Source organism: Myotis brandtii, unplaced genomic scaffold (assembly GCF_000412655.1).
Source record: "Myotis brandtii unplaced genomic scaffold, ASM41265v1 scaffold126, whole genome shotgun sequence".
Classification (NCBI taxonomy): Eukaryota; Metazoa; Chordata; class Mammalia; order Chiroptera; family Vespertilionidae; genus Myotis; species Myotis brandtii.
Window position 1 is genome coordinate 467,947 of NW_005354425.1, and position 17,104 is coordinate 485,050.

Genomic DNA, 17,104 nt, shown 5'->3' on the forward strand with positions numbered 1-17,104 from the left:
GGTGGCTAGATTCCCCCAGAAGATGTCATTGTTCTCGCTTTCAGGTGGAGAAAGGAAAGCTGAAAGTTTTGGGGGAAGACTGAAACCCGACTCCCACATTTAGATGTCATTGAATTTTACCCAAAAAACCTCTGTGATATTGTGATTTATAATAAGAAATATATATTTGGTCTTCATTTCCTTTGCTGGCACAGAGCTCCTAAAACCCTTGGAATTTCCTAAGTGATGGGAGTGATAAAGATGTCTTCATATCTGTAACAACCCCCTTTCAACCACACCTAAGTTTATGTGAATGAGGTGACTTTTGGAATACACCTAGAGTGGGGGCTGGTTGCCAGAGGAACCAACCATGTGATCAAAGGGTTGAACTTTCAGTCCCACCTCCCTGACCTGAGAGGGATGAGGGGCTGGAGGTTGAATCAATGGCCAATGTCCAGTGATTTAGTCAATCATGCCTATGTAATGAAGCCTCCATAAAAACCCCAAAGCACAGGGCTCAGGGAGCTTCCAGCTTGGCGAAGCACAACGCATCCATGTGCCACAGTGCTGGGTCCCAAATTCCAAGGGGACAGAAGCTCCTTTGTTTGAGTCCATGCCCTATATATCTCTTCACCTGGCTGTTGATTCATATCCTTTAATACCCTTTGCAATAATCTGGTAATCTAGTGAGTAAACTGGTTTCCTGAGTTCTGTTAGCTGCTCTAGTGAATTAAGCAAACCTAAGGATGGGGTCCTGGGAACCTCTTATTTATAGCCAGTTGGTCAGAAGCACAGTTAACAACCTGGACTTGCGATTGGCATCTGAAGTGGGGGTGGCTGTCTTGTGGGACTGAGCCCTTAACCTGTGGCATCTGATGCTTTCTCCAGGTAGATAGTGCCAGAACTGAGTTGAATTGTAGGACACCCAGCTGGTGTTGGAGAATTGCTTGGTATTGGGGGGGACCCCTCACATTAGAATTGGTCCCAGAATCTAACCCTTTTTCATTGATCACCCCTACCCCTAGGCTCAAGGCCTTGTACTATGCATGAGGAACACTAAATTATAAGAGGTGGCAGAAAGTGCTGATGAGATGCCTCTGGCTCTATCTACTATTTCAAAAAAGTGATCTTCAAAGCATGGAAACCATTGCTATAAGTGATCAATCAGCAAGAACAGATTCTCACTCCTGACAGTAAGAGAAATTCCTAGGGTTAGGATTTAAAAAGAAAATAAAAAGCTTCTAGATTTTTATGATCATAACTCTTTCCCAGTAAACCTCTCCCTGGTGTGTGTGTGTTTTAAAAGAAGCTATGTTTTTTAGAAAAAGCATAATTACCATATGAAGAAATCAACTTTTCTGAGGGTTGAACCATATGAAATTACTGTTTGAGTATGTCAAAAAAGGTAGAATATTGGCAATTTCATATGGTTCAATCTAAAGAAAAAAGACTGAAACTAAAAGAGATATATGACATTCCTAGGTAAAAGATAGAATCTCTGACATGAATTATTCAAGCTTATAGGTTTAACATATTCCATTCATAATCACAAGGTAATTCTGAAGTTCATCAGGGGAAACAAATGACTGAGAATAATCAAGGAAATTTTGAAATGAAGAGCAATGAGGAGAGAGATGCCATGCCACATAGTAAAAGGCATTATAGAGCTAGAGGAATTGCAATAGGGCACAAGAACAGACTGACAGATGAACAAAACAGGATACACAGCCCAGGATAGATCCTAGAATATGTAAACATCTAGGATATGGTAAAAGCTGCATCACAGAATAGAGGGAGAAATGATTATTCCAAAAATGGTATATTAAGAAAAATAACATAAATGGAGCCACTTTAAAATGGAGCTGGAGCTGCCATGTCAGAAAAACTGCTTTGCACATCTTACACCTCAAGCCCTGAAATGTTTAAACAGGACAAAATAACCTTTGGGCTGGGCCTACACAAACTTGTGCCCCAAAGAACTGTTTGCAAAGATAACAAGAAAGCAGATATCATGATTACAGGACTGATGACTACTGGACTGAAAATTAAAAACATTTAAAAAATATGTTTTTATTGATTTCAGAGAGGAAGGGAGAGGGGGAGAGAGATAGAAACATCAATGATGAGAGAGAATCATTGATTGGCTGCCTCCTGCACACCCCACACCAGGGATTGGGAATTGAGCCCCCAATCCGGGCATGTGCTCTGACTGGGAATCAAACCATGACCTCCTGGTTTATAGGTCGATGCTCAACCACTGAGCCACACAGGCCAAGCTAAAACATTGTGTGTGTTTTTTTAAATTAAAAAATATGTGGTGTTTTTTTTTTTTTAAACCGATTTTATAGAGCGAAAGGGACAGGGAGAAAGAAGAGAAAAACATTGATTGGTGGCCTCCCGCACTAGCCCCAACCAGGAATTGAATCTGCAACCTGGGTATGTGCCCTGACTAGGAATTGAACCTTTGACCTTTTGGTGCACAGGACGATGCTCAACCAACTGAGCAACACCAGCCAGGACTAAAAACATTGTTTAGAATTATGTTATCTGCACCAATACAAATGCTTTCCTTCTATTGATGTAATTGTTCCCCTTTCCTTTCTCACAAATATCCACTGCCTTTGCCTCTCAATCAGAACACTATTCAGGCTTCTACCTGAATCAGTGCTTCCCAAATAGTTATTCTTTGACCTCAAATAAGTTATTCTTGTCTCTCACTGTGAAAGGCCTTTTTATCTTTAGGTTGACATATCCTTAAACAATTGGTAAACTATCTTTGTAAAAGTCAAATGATTACTGCACATATCATATCCCAGGTAAATCCAAAATATATTAGTATTAAATGCAAAAATTATAAAAAAATTATTTAAAGAACTATATATAAATGAATAGTCATATGATTATGGGATGGGGTAGGCCTTTTGCACAGAAAAGTAAAGTTAGAAACAAAAACCAGTAATAGATATAATTGCATAAAAATCTAAAAATATGTACAACAACAGTGCATAAACAGCATCAGAAGCCAAATGTTGAACTGGGAAAAATATGTGTAATGTATGGCAAAGGGTTGATATCTTTAACATATAAAGACTTTTTACCAATCAGCAGAAAAAGCTGGCTATCCTAGAAAAATAGGTGAAGGACATAAACAGAAAATTTACAAAAGAAATACAAAGGGTCAATTGATATATGAAAAATGTGCAATTTGCTTATAATAGATGAAATTCAAATTGAAACAATGATAGCATTTGTCAGCTATTAGGTTCACAAGGAATTAGAAAGTGACAAAATTCCTGTTAATAATGAGAGTGGAGATGAACCACTCTTACTGCTGGTGCAAGTGTAAACTTATAACCTTTCTAGGAAACAAACTCCATTAAGAACCTTAGAATTATTTTTATCTTGTAACCTGTAAGTCGATTTCTAGGAACATAGCTGAAGGGTGCCATCACAAATGTGAAAAAATACAATGGTTTTCACTGCAATGTTATCATACTGGAGAATCAGAAACAGACTAAATATTAAAAAACCGAGAAATTGTGTTTTTTTGTTAATCCTCGCCCGAGGATATTTTCCCACTGATCTTTAGAGAGAATAGAAGGGAGGGAGGGAGGGAGAGAGAGAGAGAGAGAGAGAGAGAGAGGAGAGAGGCACATCAATTGGTTTTTTCCAGCACAGGGCCGGGGATTGAATCTGCAACCCAGATAGGTGTCCTTAACCGGGAATCAAACCCAAGACCCTTTGGTGCAGGGGCCAACACTCTTAACCACTTAACCACACTGGCCAGGGCGAGAAATTGTTATTTATGGCATGATGGAGGCAGAGATTGAAGTTATGTTGCTACAAACCAAGGAATTGTCAGGACCACCAGAAGCTGGAAGACAGGAAGGATTCTCCCCTAGAGCACTCAAAAGGGGCCTGGCCCTGCCAACACCTTGATATTAAACTTCCAGCCTCCAGAACTTTGAGAATAAATCTTTGTTGTTTTAAAAAATATTTATGACCCGGCTGGTGTTGCTCAGTGGTTGAGTGTCGACCTGTGAACCAGGAGGTTATGGTTTGATTCCTGGTCAGGGCACAAGCCTGGGTTTCGGGCTTGGTCCCTAGTGAGGGGTGTGGAGGAGGCAGCTGATCAATGATTTTCTCTCATCATTGTTGTTTCAATCTCTCTCCCTCTCCCTTTTCTGAAATCAATAAAAATATATTAAAACATTTATAACACATCCATATGGTGGAATATTCTGAGATAATTTAAAAAGATATTCTCAATATTTGATGACCTGGGGCAATACCCATTATATAATAAGTGGAAAAAGCAGGATACTAATTTTTATATACAGTAGGAACATAATTTTGTAAAAAAAACCGTTCCATATACATGTATTATATATATTTATGCTCACACATATATACACGTGCGCACACATACAAATATACATAAAAGAAAAACTATTAATCATTACACTGCATAGGTATTGGGCTTATAAGTAATTATTGTTTTTTTATACTTTTCTATAATCTGTACAAAGCAGATAACATAAAATTGACCATTTTAACCCCTTTTAAGTGTATACGCATTCCTTTTAAAATTAGGAATAATGGTTTACAAATAAGCACGCAGTGAGCAGGCTCTAAACTTGCACCTACACTACCATTACAATAATGTGACAATTATTTTTTTTAAATATATTTTATTGATTTCCTACAGAGAGGAAGGGAGAGAGACAGAGAGCCAGAAACATCGATGAGAGAGAAACATCGATCAGCTGCCTCCTGCACATCTCCCACTGGGGATGTGCCCGCAACCCAGGTACATGCCCTTGACCGGAATCGAACCTGGGACCCTTCAGTCCGCAGGCCGATGCTCCATCCACCGAGCCAAACCGGCTTCGGCGACAATTATTTCTTTGTTTTGACAAAGGACAGGAAAGGATCACAACCCAGAGAGATGAAAGGTTTGATGGACTGGAGCAGCAGAATTGGGTGTCATCATGATGTGTATTATTCTGAAGGCATCTTTTCTTTAGAGGTTGAGATAAGTACCTTCAGGCTTTTTAGTGCTGAGGTAAGTGGAGACCAGCTCAGCCAAGAAAGCTATGGAGGGAAGCCGGGGGCCACTGAGACTTCGGAGGGACAAGGTACAGACAGGTGGAAAAACAAACTCAGCTGGGACTGATATTTAAAACTGGATTCAACTGAACCCAATTTAATATGCAAGCAGCTCCTCAGGAACATATATCAATTATATAAATCAAGATTTGTGCCCTAGCCAGTTTGCTCAGTGGATAGAGCATCAGCCTGCAGACCAAAGGGTCCCAGGTTCGATTCCAGTCAAGGGCACATACCTCTGTTGTAGGCTCCTCCCGGGCCCAGGCCCTAGTCAGGGCTTGTGAAGGAGGTAACCAATCAATGTGTTTCTCTCACATCGATGTTTCTCTCTGTCTTTCCCTCTCCCTTCCACTCTCTCTAAAAATCAATGGAAAAATATCCTCGGGTGAGGATTAACAACAACAAAAAAGAAACAAAAAGAGATCAGGGATGGAAGAGGAGCCTTCCTACCTCCTGGAACCCTATTCTCTGTGGGAACTGAGGCCTTAAAAAAAAAGATTTGCCCAGAAGAGGTCAGGAAGGCAGGCAAGCCTGTGGACTGGAGTTGAGTTAAAGGCAGATACAAAACCTCAGAGTTGTTGATTCTGAGCCCGCCCTCAGACTTGCTTGTAACCCCCAACCTTACTTGGCCCGCTGATTTTTTAAATCAAAATTGACTGAATCTAGGCTAAGCCAGTTACTCACTTTGGGACCTTGGATACCACCATGCTTTTGCCTCTGTAGCTAATAGAGAAAATGTGAGTTTCCCAGGCAACAATTAGGAAAACGCAGGGCGACTCCCACTAAGACACTGACCCATTTCAAATGTACTTACTTCCTTAGCAAGGGAGTAAGGGACTATTGGAGCTTGGCTATCAAATAGCTCCTGGCTTATTTTGGTTCTTTCCAGTTTGTTTCACAGAGGTAAGGGATGGCTACGAAAGTAAGAGTGCCCTCCTCTCACTGTGGAGGCCCAGGGAGAGGGAGCTAGGAGGCTGCTTTGATGTCAACTATGCTTTGGTGGCAACTATGGGAAAGAGAGGAAAGAAAAGTGGGCCTCATCTGGAAGGGCTAAAAAGTCCTAAAAAAGCAGAGTATGTGAAAGAAATAGCAGCTTGGGCTGGAGCCAATAGCCCTGAGGTTAGCAGCAGAAATGCCCGGAGTGGGGGTTTGCATAGTATTTGTGTGAATAGTCATGATCCCCTTGGAATCCTGGCATTGCTCAGGGTCAGTGTTCTCTGCTGTTGTTACCAACCCACCAACACTTTAAGGAATCTCCTCACTACCCCGCTCCAACATCACTCCTCACCTGCATCTTCCTCTTCACTGTATCAAAGGGAAAGGAGAGGGTCTGGGTCACCGCAGCAGCCAGGCAGATGTTGGCAAAGTTCTGGAGGAGAGAGAAGCGATCTCGGGGTCCATTCCAGATTTTCTCCAGATTCATGTAAACTAGAAGAGAGCCAGCAGAGAAAGGGAGAGCACCTGCAAAACAAGGCCAGGAAGAGGCTGCTGAGGGCTAGGCAAACACCAGCTTGGGAACATAAATACCTGTGGGGCATCCGGGGCAAGTAAACAGGACCCTCTCTGGGCTTGTTAAGACCATTCCAACCCTAGCACCAGGAAGGAACTTTCTTTGGTGATGATAATGTGCTCTATTTTCATAGGGGTTGTGTCATTTGTCAAAATGCATCACATGGTTTGCAAAAGGTTTGCGCACTTTACTGTATGTAAATTTTACTTTAAAAAGTAATAAACAGCCCAGCTGGTGGTACTCAGTTGGTTGAGCGTCAACCTATGAACCAAGAGGTCACCGGTTCGATTCCTGGTCAGGACACATGCCTGGGTTGTGGGCTTGATTCCCAGGGGGAGGGCATGCAGGGGGCAGCCAATGGATGTCTGTATCCCTCTCCCTCTCTCTCTAAAAATCAATAAAAACATATTTTAAAAAACATTTACAAATATTGAAGTCTAATCTAGTTTATGATACAAGTATCAAAGGGTTGAGGGGTGAAGTGCATCTGATGTTTGCAACTTACATGCAAATCATCGAAAATATATAAGATGAACTGATGAATGGCTAGAAGGATGGATAGATGGACAGATATGTAATAAAGCAAAATGTTAATTATAGCATCTAGATGGTGGGTATATGTGCATTTCTAATTCGTTTAACATTTCTGAGTGTTTGAAATTGTAAAAAATAAAATGTTGGAAGAAAATCACTCTCATAAGAAAAAGTTAGTGCCTGTTCTTAATCAACTTTTGGAGGGTAAGAGGGAGTGGTCTCCAGCTGAGAAGGAAACATTCTGTGAAAACTGGAAAGAAGGAGGTTACTTGACCTTGCCTTTGGAGATGATGTGGCCATGTCAGGGTTCAGTGGGCACCCTGCACTATATGGCATCCTCACCTTCCTAGGAAAATATGGTGAGCAAGGAATACAGTAGATGGCAATTTCACAAACTTCCAGGAACTTTGGGAACCATCTTAATTTTACAGAGTGACTAAATTTCTCGCTCAAAAAGGGATTTAAAAGAGGGGATAACACAGTGGGGTTGCTTGTCCTTAAAAAATATAATAGTTATATTTAATAAACACATTTAAAATGATGTACCAGCCTTGGCTGGGTAGCTCAGTTGGCTGGAGCATCATCCGTACACTAAAGATCACTGGTTTGATTCCCGGTTAGGGCACATACCTAGGTTGTGGGTTCAATCCCCAGTCAGGGCATGTACTGGAGGCAACCGATCGATGTTTCTCTCTCATATTGATGTCTCTCTCATTCTCTCTCTCCCTCTCTAAAAATCAATAAACATATCCTCGAGTGAGGATTTTAAAACAAATTCCAAAAAGATGTACCAACCCCCCCCCCCCATTTACCTTCATTCAGAAAACATGTGTGAAACGGGTGTGCTGGGACCTAGGCCAGGTGCAGGAATACAAAGAAGAGTAAGTAGGCTAATTCCTGGAGAAGCTCACCATCTAGTGGTGAGACAGCTCATAGGTGCCGTAAGGGCAGGGCTGGAGCTGGGTACGGAAGGAGAGGAGTTAATTTTGCCTGGGGGAATCAAGAAGGATTTCACAGAAGAGAGAACTTCTCAAGTGGGTCTTGAGGAATGAATAGGAGTTCACCAGACATAGAGTAGACAGGAAGTCTAGGCAGAGGGAACAGCATGTACAAAGGGAGAAATGTTTCCAGGAAATGCAAGTATTTCTGTACGGCTGGAGCATCAGTGCAAGTGGAGGTGTGACAGGAGAGGAGGTTAGATGAGCTGTTCTGAAGGATCTGATAGGCTATAAAGAACTGGGGTTTTCCTCTGTAGTTCAGGAGGTAGTGAAGACTTTTGAGGAGGGCAGTGGAGTGAGGGTGGTGAAATGATCATTTTGCATTTAGAGAGATCACCACACCCTGGCTACAGTGCACAGGGCAAACTGGGGTGGGAGAGAACCAAGACTGGGAGCAGATAAGAGGTGCTTCTTGTGTCTATGGGAAATATGGTGATGAGAGTGCGACCTAGGGCAGAGGAGATGGAGATGGAGAAGGGGGATAGACTTGAGAGTTCAAAGAGGTCATTTCAAAAGTTCTTGGTGACTAAAGCAAGAGTGGAGTGAGAGGTAGAGTTGAAGTGAGTCTAGGTTTCTTCTGTCTCAGGCCACTGGGTGAAAGAAAGGTCTTATTCATTAGGGGACACAGGAGGAGAGCAGGTGTGAGACTAACGAGTTTGATGTGCCAAGGGAGCATCAGGTGAGGGTGTCCAATAGCAGGTATTCATACTGCCACTGGGAATTGGTAGCAGCCAATGGTTAAGAGAGAGGGCTCTGGGTTATATAGCTAAATTCCTTCACTTTCTATCCATGTGACCATGGCAGGTAACTTAGCTTCCCTAAGCATCTATTTCCTCATCTGTAAAATGAGGCTTAAGTGGGAATCTGTATGTAAAGCATTTAACTCACTGCCTGGCACATAGTAAGCATCAATAAATGTTACTATAGAGATTATATTAGGGGTTATTAGAGTATAATGATACTTGTTCAAGCTACTAGCTTAGATGAGGCCACCTAGGGAGGGTATAGAGGGTGAAGGAAACGTTAAGGAAGGAGCTGGGGGAATAGCGATATGTAGGGGGCTAGCAGTGTCAGATGAGCCAGGTGAGTCAGACAAGAAAGCTGCCAGAGACATAAGAAAGACATCCAGGAAACAGTGGGGTCCTAGAAGCCAAGTTTCCAGAAGGAGGTGTAATCAATCTCATCAAATGTTGCAACAAAGGTCAGACAAAGAGCAAAAGTCTGCTGTATTTGCCACTGGGGGTCCCGGTGACCTGTGTGTGTGTAGTCCTGGCACAGGCTCCAAAGACCACAGAAGCTACAACTGCTACCCTGGTTGTGCTCATATTTGCATGTATGCACACTGAGACTCCTTCCCATAGTTGGATGAGGAGTGTGTGGGATTGTCTTCCTATCAGTTTGTTCAGAGGCACCTCCATGCACTGTCATCCACCCCTCTCTGGGATGCAAAAGGTCAAAGTTAGGAGTGGGGTATACAGCTGTGGAATAGAATGAAGTTAAGTGGCCCTATATGGACTTATCCATATGACCTTGACCTCAATAAAATGTATTAACTGGTTACAAAGGCATACAATTATTCATATATGTCAAAGAATGCAGCCTTTCCTTGGACAAGGAAAAAATTTCCATCTTACCTAAAACTGTAAGGGAAACTCCTCGATAAAGGGCCAGGAATCCTTCCTGTTGATAAACAGTAGAAAAAGCATGGAGGATCCCCCTATAAGATGGTTCCAGCATATTCTGCACAATCAAGCGCGTTTTGATGAGGTCTGTAGGATATGTTACAATGGTGGAAACCATGCCTGCGAGACTTCCAGCCATGATGGCACTCCACTGGGATATATGGCCCAGGTCATCCATGAAGAGTACGACAAACCTGGGAGGAAACAGAGGATGAAGGACAAGGGAATCAGCTATAGATTGTGCTTAGAGTGTTCTACATTACTCTCACATCTTCCAGCATTTGGAAATGCTTTACAAAGTGAAAACTACCATACTAATGAATTAGGATTAATGACTAACACATTCAACTCTACTATATTTATACTAGAGGCCTGGTGCATGAAATTTGTGCACTCGGGGGAGGGGAGGGGCCCTCAGCCTGTCCTGCACCCTCTCGCAGTCAGGGAGCCCTCGGGGGATTTCCGACTGACAGGGAGCAGGCCTAAGCCAGCAGTCGGACATCCTTAGCACTGCTGCAGAGGCGGGAGAGGCTCCCGCCACCACTGTTGAGCTAGGTTCTGGCTGGGAAGCACTCCCCCTGTGGGAGCGCACAGACCACCAGGGGGCAGCTCCTGTGTTGAGCGTCTTCCCCCTGGTGGTCAGTGCATGTCATAGCAACCAGTCGTTCTGCCATTGGGCCAAAACCGGCTCTCTGACATCCCTGAGGGGTCCCAGATTGCAAGAGGTTGCAGGCCAGGCCGAGGGACTCCACCAGTGCACCATCAGGCTGGGGAGGCACGTGGGAGGTTGGCCAGCCGGGAAGGCTCCAGGGCATGTCTGGCCTGTCTTGCTCAGTCCTGATCGGCTGGACCCCAGCAGCAAGCTAACCTACTGGTTGGAGCGTCTGCCCCCTGGTGGTCAGTGCATGCCATAGCAAGCAGTTGAGCAGCTTTAGCATATCATTAGCATATTATGCTTTGATTGGGTGAATGGCCAACTGGACGACTGGACATTTATATTAGGCTTTTATTATATAGGATAATTCTAGTTAGCTATAGGGAAAAGATGCCCAACTCTCTTATTTATAGCTAACTTAAGTCCTTCCCATTTCACTTTAAGCATTTCCCTTGTTTATCCACATAACTGTCAACTCTGGCTTGCCTGTGGGGTGTAAATTTGCAGAAGTACTTGGTAAATATCAAACTGTAATGTATTACTTTGCTTCTGTTGAAACTTAAAAGAAATGAAATTGCTTAAAATGATGATTTTGAACATCCCCAGAAATTAAGTTTAAAAAACATATTGGCTTAATTATAAGAGAAGCAGCACCCCACTAATTGTCAGGGAAATAAAAACAATAACAAGATACAATTTCTCACCTAGCAGATTGGTAAGGATTAAAAAGTCTTATAATATTAAGTGATGGTGAGGATGAGTGGAAACAGGACCTCTCACCCACTGCTTTTGGAAGTGCAAATTGGTATGGCCACTTTGTAGTATCTAGTAAAAAAAAAAAAAAGCTGCCTACTTTCACTCCAGCAATTCCATATCTAGGTGCATATCTTAGAGAAATTCTTGTACATGTACATATGAACACACATATATCATTGTTAGTAAGTGTGAAAAAGTCAAACCACTATAAAATGGACACTATAGTTTAAATGAATGAGTTTAGAACTATGTAATAACATAAACACATCATAAAATTGAGTGAAAAAAGCAAGTTGTGGAATGACTTATAATCTATGACAATGATCTATTTATTTTATTTTATTTTTTCTTAAATATATTTTTATTGATTTCAGAGAGGAAGGGAGAGGGATAGAGAGATAGAAACATCAATGATGAGAGAATCCCGGCAGCCTAGGGCTGTGGTCGGCAAACCACGGCTCGAGAGCCACATGCAGCTCTTTGGCCCGTTGAGTGTGGCTCTTCCACAAAATACCACGTGCGGGCGTGCACGTACAGTGCAACTGAAATTTCGTGGCCCATGCACAGAAGTCGGTATTTTGTGGAAGAGCCAGTATTTTGTGAAAGAGAAGTCGGTATGTGGAAGGGCCATACTCAAGGGGCCAAAGAGCTGCATGTGGCTTGCAAGTCGCAGTTTGCCGACCACTGAGCTAGGGCAACAATGATCCATTTAAATTAAGAAACACATCCACAAAATCATACCTTATATTATTCATGCAGAGATATAGATACATATAAAAACTATAAAATAGACCTTTGGGAAGGTGGAAGAGGGGATGAACTGGGAAAGAGAGTGAAGAGGATTGTAGCTTGATCTATAACATTTTATTTTCTATATTAAAAAAAATTGAGGTATCTTTTATACTACCATGATGTCAATTCTGGATGTGGGTGTTTGCTAGATTATGTTTTGTGTTTCTCTGCAGTTTTACAATGCAGTAAAAATGCTTTGGGTGGGCTTTTCCAAATGCAAAATAGAAAGCCATTTTGTTACAGTTCCTCTTTTTGGAAGGAGCACATCCCCAGGCATGAGGGACTATTCAGCAGAAGTTGTTATAAGGGGACTTTTATATGACACATGTTTCTTGGTCAAGAACAAAGGAATTTCACTCCATCTTGCTGATCAGGATAAAATAATAAAGGTCTTGAAAATTAGGGGGGGAAAGATTTCTGCCACAGTGGGGAAGGAGAGAGGGAGAGAGATAGTAAGGGTTTAAATAAAAGAAAAGTGAACAGAGCTAGGATAAAATAAATGTATTGTAGAACATCCCTAGTGCTTTGGCTTTCAAACTTCCAATGAAGTGGTGCCTTTCCTACTCCTCCAGTTTGGCAGAAAACCAGGGCCCTAAATAAGATGAGTGGGTGTTTAGGTGCAGTTATTTAAGGGGTTCTAAGATGGCTCCTTGCTCCCAAGTAAACACTCATTGATAAAACAAACAAACATCTCCTTCAAGCTGTAGGAAAATCTTGACTTCATTTTGTTAATGTACTTTAACTGCACCACCTGAAACAGTCAGCTGAGTTAACCAGCTACATTTTAAAGATGCAGGTAACTAAATCTGGCAATCACCAATGGACCATTTACCTCAGTTTCACTCCCTGCACACTTCCTTGTTTCTTCTGTTTAAATGTTTTTATTTATTTTAGAGAGAGAGAGGAAGGGAAAGGGAGAGACAGATAGAAACATTGATGAGAGAGACATCAATAGGCTGCCTCCTGCACACACCCTACTGAGGATGAAGCCCACAACCTGGGCATGTGCCCTGACCAGGAATCAAGCCAGCGACCTTTTGGTGCTTGGGACGATGCTCAACCACTGAGCAACACCAGCTGGGCCACACATCCTTGTTTCTTACTCCTCTGTCCTCTGGCCAGTCCAGTTGGGGGGGGGGGAACCTTAGAAGGGGAAGGGGAGATTGAGGAAATGAAAATGCTTGACTGGAGGAGTGGGCCGCAGCAAATTGGAACAATCTGAAGATGGAGTTCGAAATGCCAAAGGAAACACCATTCATTCTCATTGCCTCGTCCTTACTCCCTATCCCACTTGGCCATTTCCATGGCATTAATTAATCCATTACCCATTTATTGAATATCTACGTGACAGACACTGTGCTAACACTCAGCATAGATTACAAGAAAGTTCAACAGTCCTGCTGAAAAAACGACTGATAAGGGTAACAGGAGAGGAAATAAGCTTTTGGTTGACTGAATGACTTGATGAACTAGGAAGAAGAACCCTGTCTTATATCAGATTGCCTTATAAAGTCATGTCTTACTATCAAATACACAAAATGAAAAGAAAAAAACCAGCCTGGCTGGCGTGGCTCAGTGGTTGAGCATCGACCTATGAACCAGGAGGTCACGGTTCGATTCCCAGTCAGGCAAATGCCTGGCTTGTGGGCTCGATCCCCAGTAGGGGGCATGCTGGAGGCAGCGGATCCATGATTCTCTCTCATCATTGATGTTTGTATCTCTTTCTCCCTCTCCCTTCCTCTCTGAAATCAATAAAAATATTTTAAAAAGTAAAAACCAAAGGAAGTCCCTTCTTCTCAAACTTTGACTATCTGACATGGAGACAATGACCACTAATGGTTCCCCTTAGAATCACAGAGTCAAGGCAGGCAACCCTAAAAGGTCATCGATAATGTCATCCTGGTCCCCACATCTTAAGATCTTGTCTGATTGACCAGGGCACCAGTGTTCCCCTTTATGTTCTTCTCTCCCCCACCCCCACAAGCTGGTGAACAGCAGTAACCCCTTCTTTTCAGCTACACAAATATTACACACACCCTGGATATATGTAGTTAGAACTGCTAACACTTTGACCTAATACAGGTTAGCAGCCAAACACGAGCTCATGAAGTCGTTACACAATAAGGAGTTGGTGTTGGTTATAAACAATTTCAGAGCTGTAGGGATCCAAACCAATGCTTATACAGCTAGACGAGCAGTTGTGGTGTAAAGTTGGATGAGGGTCTACTATTTGATGTATTTGAAAGCCATCTTTTGTGTTAGGTTTTATTTATTTATTACAAGTACCTAGCTCCTAATAGACACTCCTGAGCGGACTCTTTTGATCATTAACCCAAGCAAGTAGACATTTCAGCATCACAATGGTGGGCAGAGTCCTGGACTATGAAGCCAGAAGACCTGGTTTCAAGCTCCAGGTCTGTCATTAATTGTGTTTGTGGACAAATTATTTAACCACCCCATTCTCTGAACATTTGGGATGTTTGTTTTGCTGAAATCCATGATCATAAGCTTTACCCCCAGCCAACTATTTTACAAATTCATGGTCAGGAAAGAGTACAGATGAATCAGTATAATGATGGAGCAAAAGTATCTTCTTTATGTAGGAAGGATGGCACCATGATTAATCAACCATTTTGCTTTCTACCTATGCCTAGTCATTCGCTGAAATACTACCTTCTAGTTTCAAGAAAGAAAATAATATTTTCTTTGTCCCCTGCCCCCCCCCGCCCCGCCCCATTGTCCTCTCACCGGCCAAGAAAATCTTGCAAGGGAAAAAAAATATTAGCAAATCTAGCTCGATAACTATCTCTTCTTCCTCTCCCACGCATCAAATCTTCTTTACTCCCACTGTCACCAGTCTATTTCAGGTGTCCTCAACTGTCACAAGGAATAGTGCAATAGGTTCCTAACTGGTCCTGCCAACCCTCTCCAGTCTTCCTCCTCTCTAGTCATCCTACCCTGCTTCCAGGTGACAATTATTCCTGCTGAATTGCTTTAATCAGAGCACTTCCCCCTCAAAAAACTCCCACAGCTACTCTTGCATACCAAGTAAAGTCCATACTCCTTAACCCGACCCTCCAACATCTGATTCTAACCTGCTTTTCTGGTTGTATTTCCCATTACTGCTGTAGACACACCTTATGCTCCAGTCATGCTACATGCCTTCCCACCCCTGCACTTTTGCTCATGACATTACCTGCAATATCTTTCTCCCCATCTTTGCCCAGCAAACTCCTACTCATTCTCCTAAGACCAAACTCAGATGGTTTTTCTCCTCTGTGAAGTCTTCACATCTATTCCTCCTCATCCCTCATTGGAAGTCTTTCTTTCTGTAGCACTTCAACCATGGCAATCACACACTATGGACACACTACTCTTATTCTTCTATTACTTTTCAGTTCTGGGGCACAGGGACCATGCCCCTTTCATCCTTGCCTCATTCCCAGTATTAATGCACACGATGAGTACTTAATGAAGACTTGCTAAATTAATGTGAAATAAAGACAGAGAGAAAGGCAGCATGATGTAGTAGAATATGAGATTTGAAGTCAGAAAGCCCAGCAGTCATTGACGAATGGTATGGCCAGTCTGAGTACAATTCTGCATCTGTAAGATGGGCATATTTCTCATGCTACGGACCTTACAGGGAAGGAGGCAGGAATTTAAAAAAATCAATGATGTACACATGCATGTACACACACACATAAAATAACTCTATAGAGGTGATATATGTTAATTAGCTCGACTGAGGTAATAATTTCACAGTGTATATAAAATATCAGTTGTACACTTTAAATATAAACAATTTTTGTGTCAATGACATCTCAATAAAACTGTTTTAAAAATCAAATGATGTATATATACTAGGTGGTTAGCAGAAAAGCCACAATACTTAAACCAGCCTTTGAAGGTCTGCCTTTCTCCCCTGGGTATGCTTTGTGGAGAAGAAAGTGAAGTGGGGAGAAGATGAGCCATTGAAACTCAGCTGTTTACAGACTTTAGTCCAGAAGTTGCTGAGGGCAATGGAGTGCTGGGGAGGAAAGAGAGCCTTGACAGAAATGCCTGGTGCTCTCACTACCTTCCCTTCCCAGAGGAAGACAAGGTAACTCTACTCCCAGGCATCGGTGAAATGAGCCTTGGCCCGGAGGACTCCATGATAAGGCTGATTGAGGTAATAATTTCACAGTGTAGACTAGTATTACATCTTGCTTGTCAGCTGCCAGGTGAGCCTTCCAGCTCTGGAAGGGAAACAAGGTGGCATGCCTGCGCCTCTTCCCTTACAGCACTGTGTTCCCCTCCCAGAGTCAAAGGCAAAATTCTTTGACTATTAGCCTCCAAGGCTGAACAATGTGGTCAAGACTGTGGGCTGTTTGTCTAATTCAGATCCCAGGTCAGTCTTCAGAGTTGGCACTGTGTTCTCCTTCCTAATATAGGAATATCCCCTCTTCTTGAAATTCCATCACTTACCATTTCATTCTTTTAGGCTTTGTTTCCAGCTTAAAGGAAAACATCTTTGAGCTCTGAGGAAGCTTTAAGACTCATCTGGCCTCATCCTTTCCTAAGAAGCAGCTGTTGAGGTAAGCCTGAAGCCCTAACAGAGAATGGGGCCAGTGAGCCTGAGGAGAAGCTCTGGCCTCTGCTGGACCCTAAAGGCAGGCTTCATTTATGTGCATGTGTGTAGAAATCTGTGGCCTTTTTGTGGCAATGGATTGAGCCCTCTGCCCCTCTCAAACACTTTCTTCTGTGGGCTTTGGTCACACACAGTTGCATACACAGGCCTTCTAAGGGGTCTCTCCTAGGCTAGCCAAGGCAGTTTCCAAGTTGGTGGACGGTGGGAATGGTTAGGAGATCTGTGGAGATCTCTTCACTCCGTCCCCCAAATCTCCTTTTGTCCCATTCCATCTCCTTACCCGTCCAACCCGTTGAGCCTCTCTGGGCCAGTGCTGCCCCCACAAAACCGCACCTGGAGAGGCAGGAATTCCAAGAGCACGTGACAAACGTGGGACTGCGCTTTGGGCCCTAGTTGTCACCTTTTGGCCAAACTGCTCCGAGGGGCTCCCACGGAAAGGGGCTGGGGCCCACGGCAGGG

The 17,104-nt window shown here is 42.9% G+C and overlaps 1 protein-coding gene across 1 annotated transcript in view; it reads right to left on the minus strand.

Moving 5' to 3' along the window:
* The window catches only part of SLC25A43 (solute carrier family 25, member 43), a 35,398-nt gene extending 18,886 nt beyond the window's left edge, over window positions 1–16,512 (minus strand). Inside the window, exons 1-3 of the mRNA XM_014534181.1 lie at window positions 16,483–16,512; window positions 9,765–10,006; window positions 6,377–6,549 (exon numbers count right to left, since the gene is read on the minus strand). Of these exons, the coding sequence (XP_014389667.1) occupies window positions 6,377–6,549; window positions 9,765–10,006; window positions 16,483–16,490 (423 nt within the window). The 5' untranslated portion in view covers window positions 16,491–16,512. The remainder of the gene's footprint in view (window positions 1–6,376; window positions 6,550–9,764; window positions 10,007–16,482) is intronic.
* Between the last annotated feature and the right edge of the window lie 592 nt (window positions 16,513–17,104).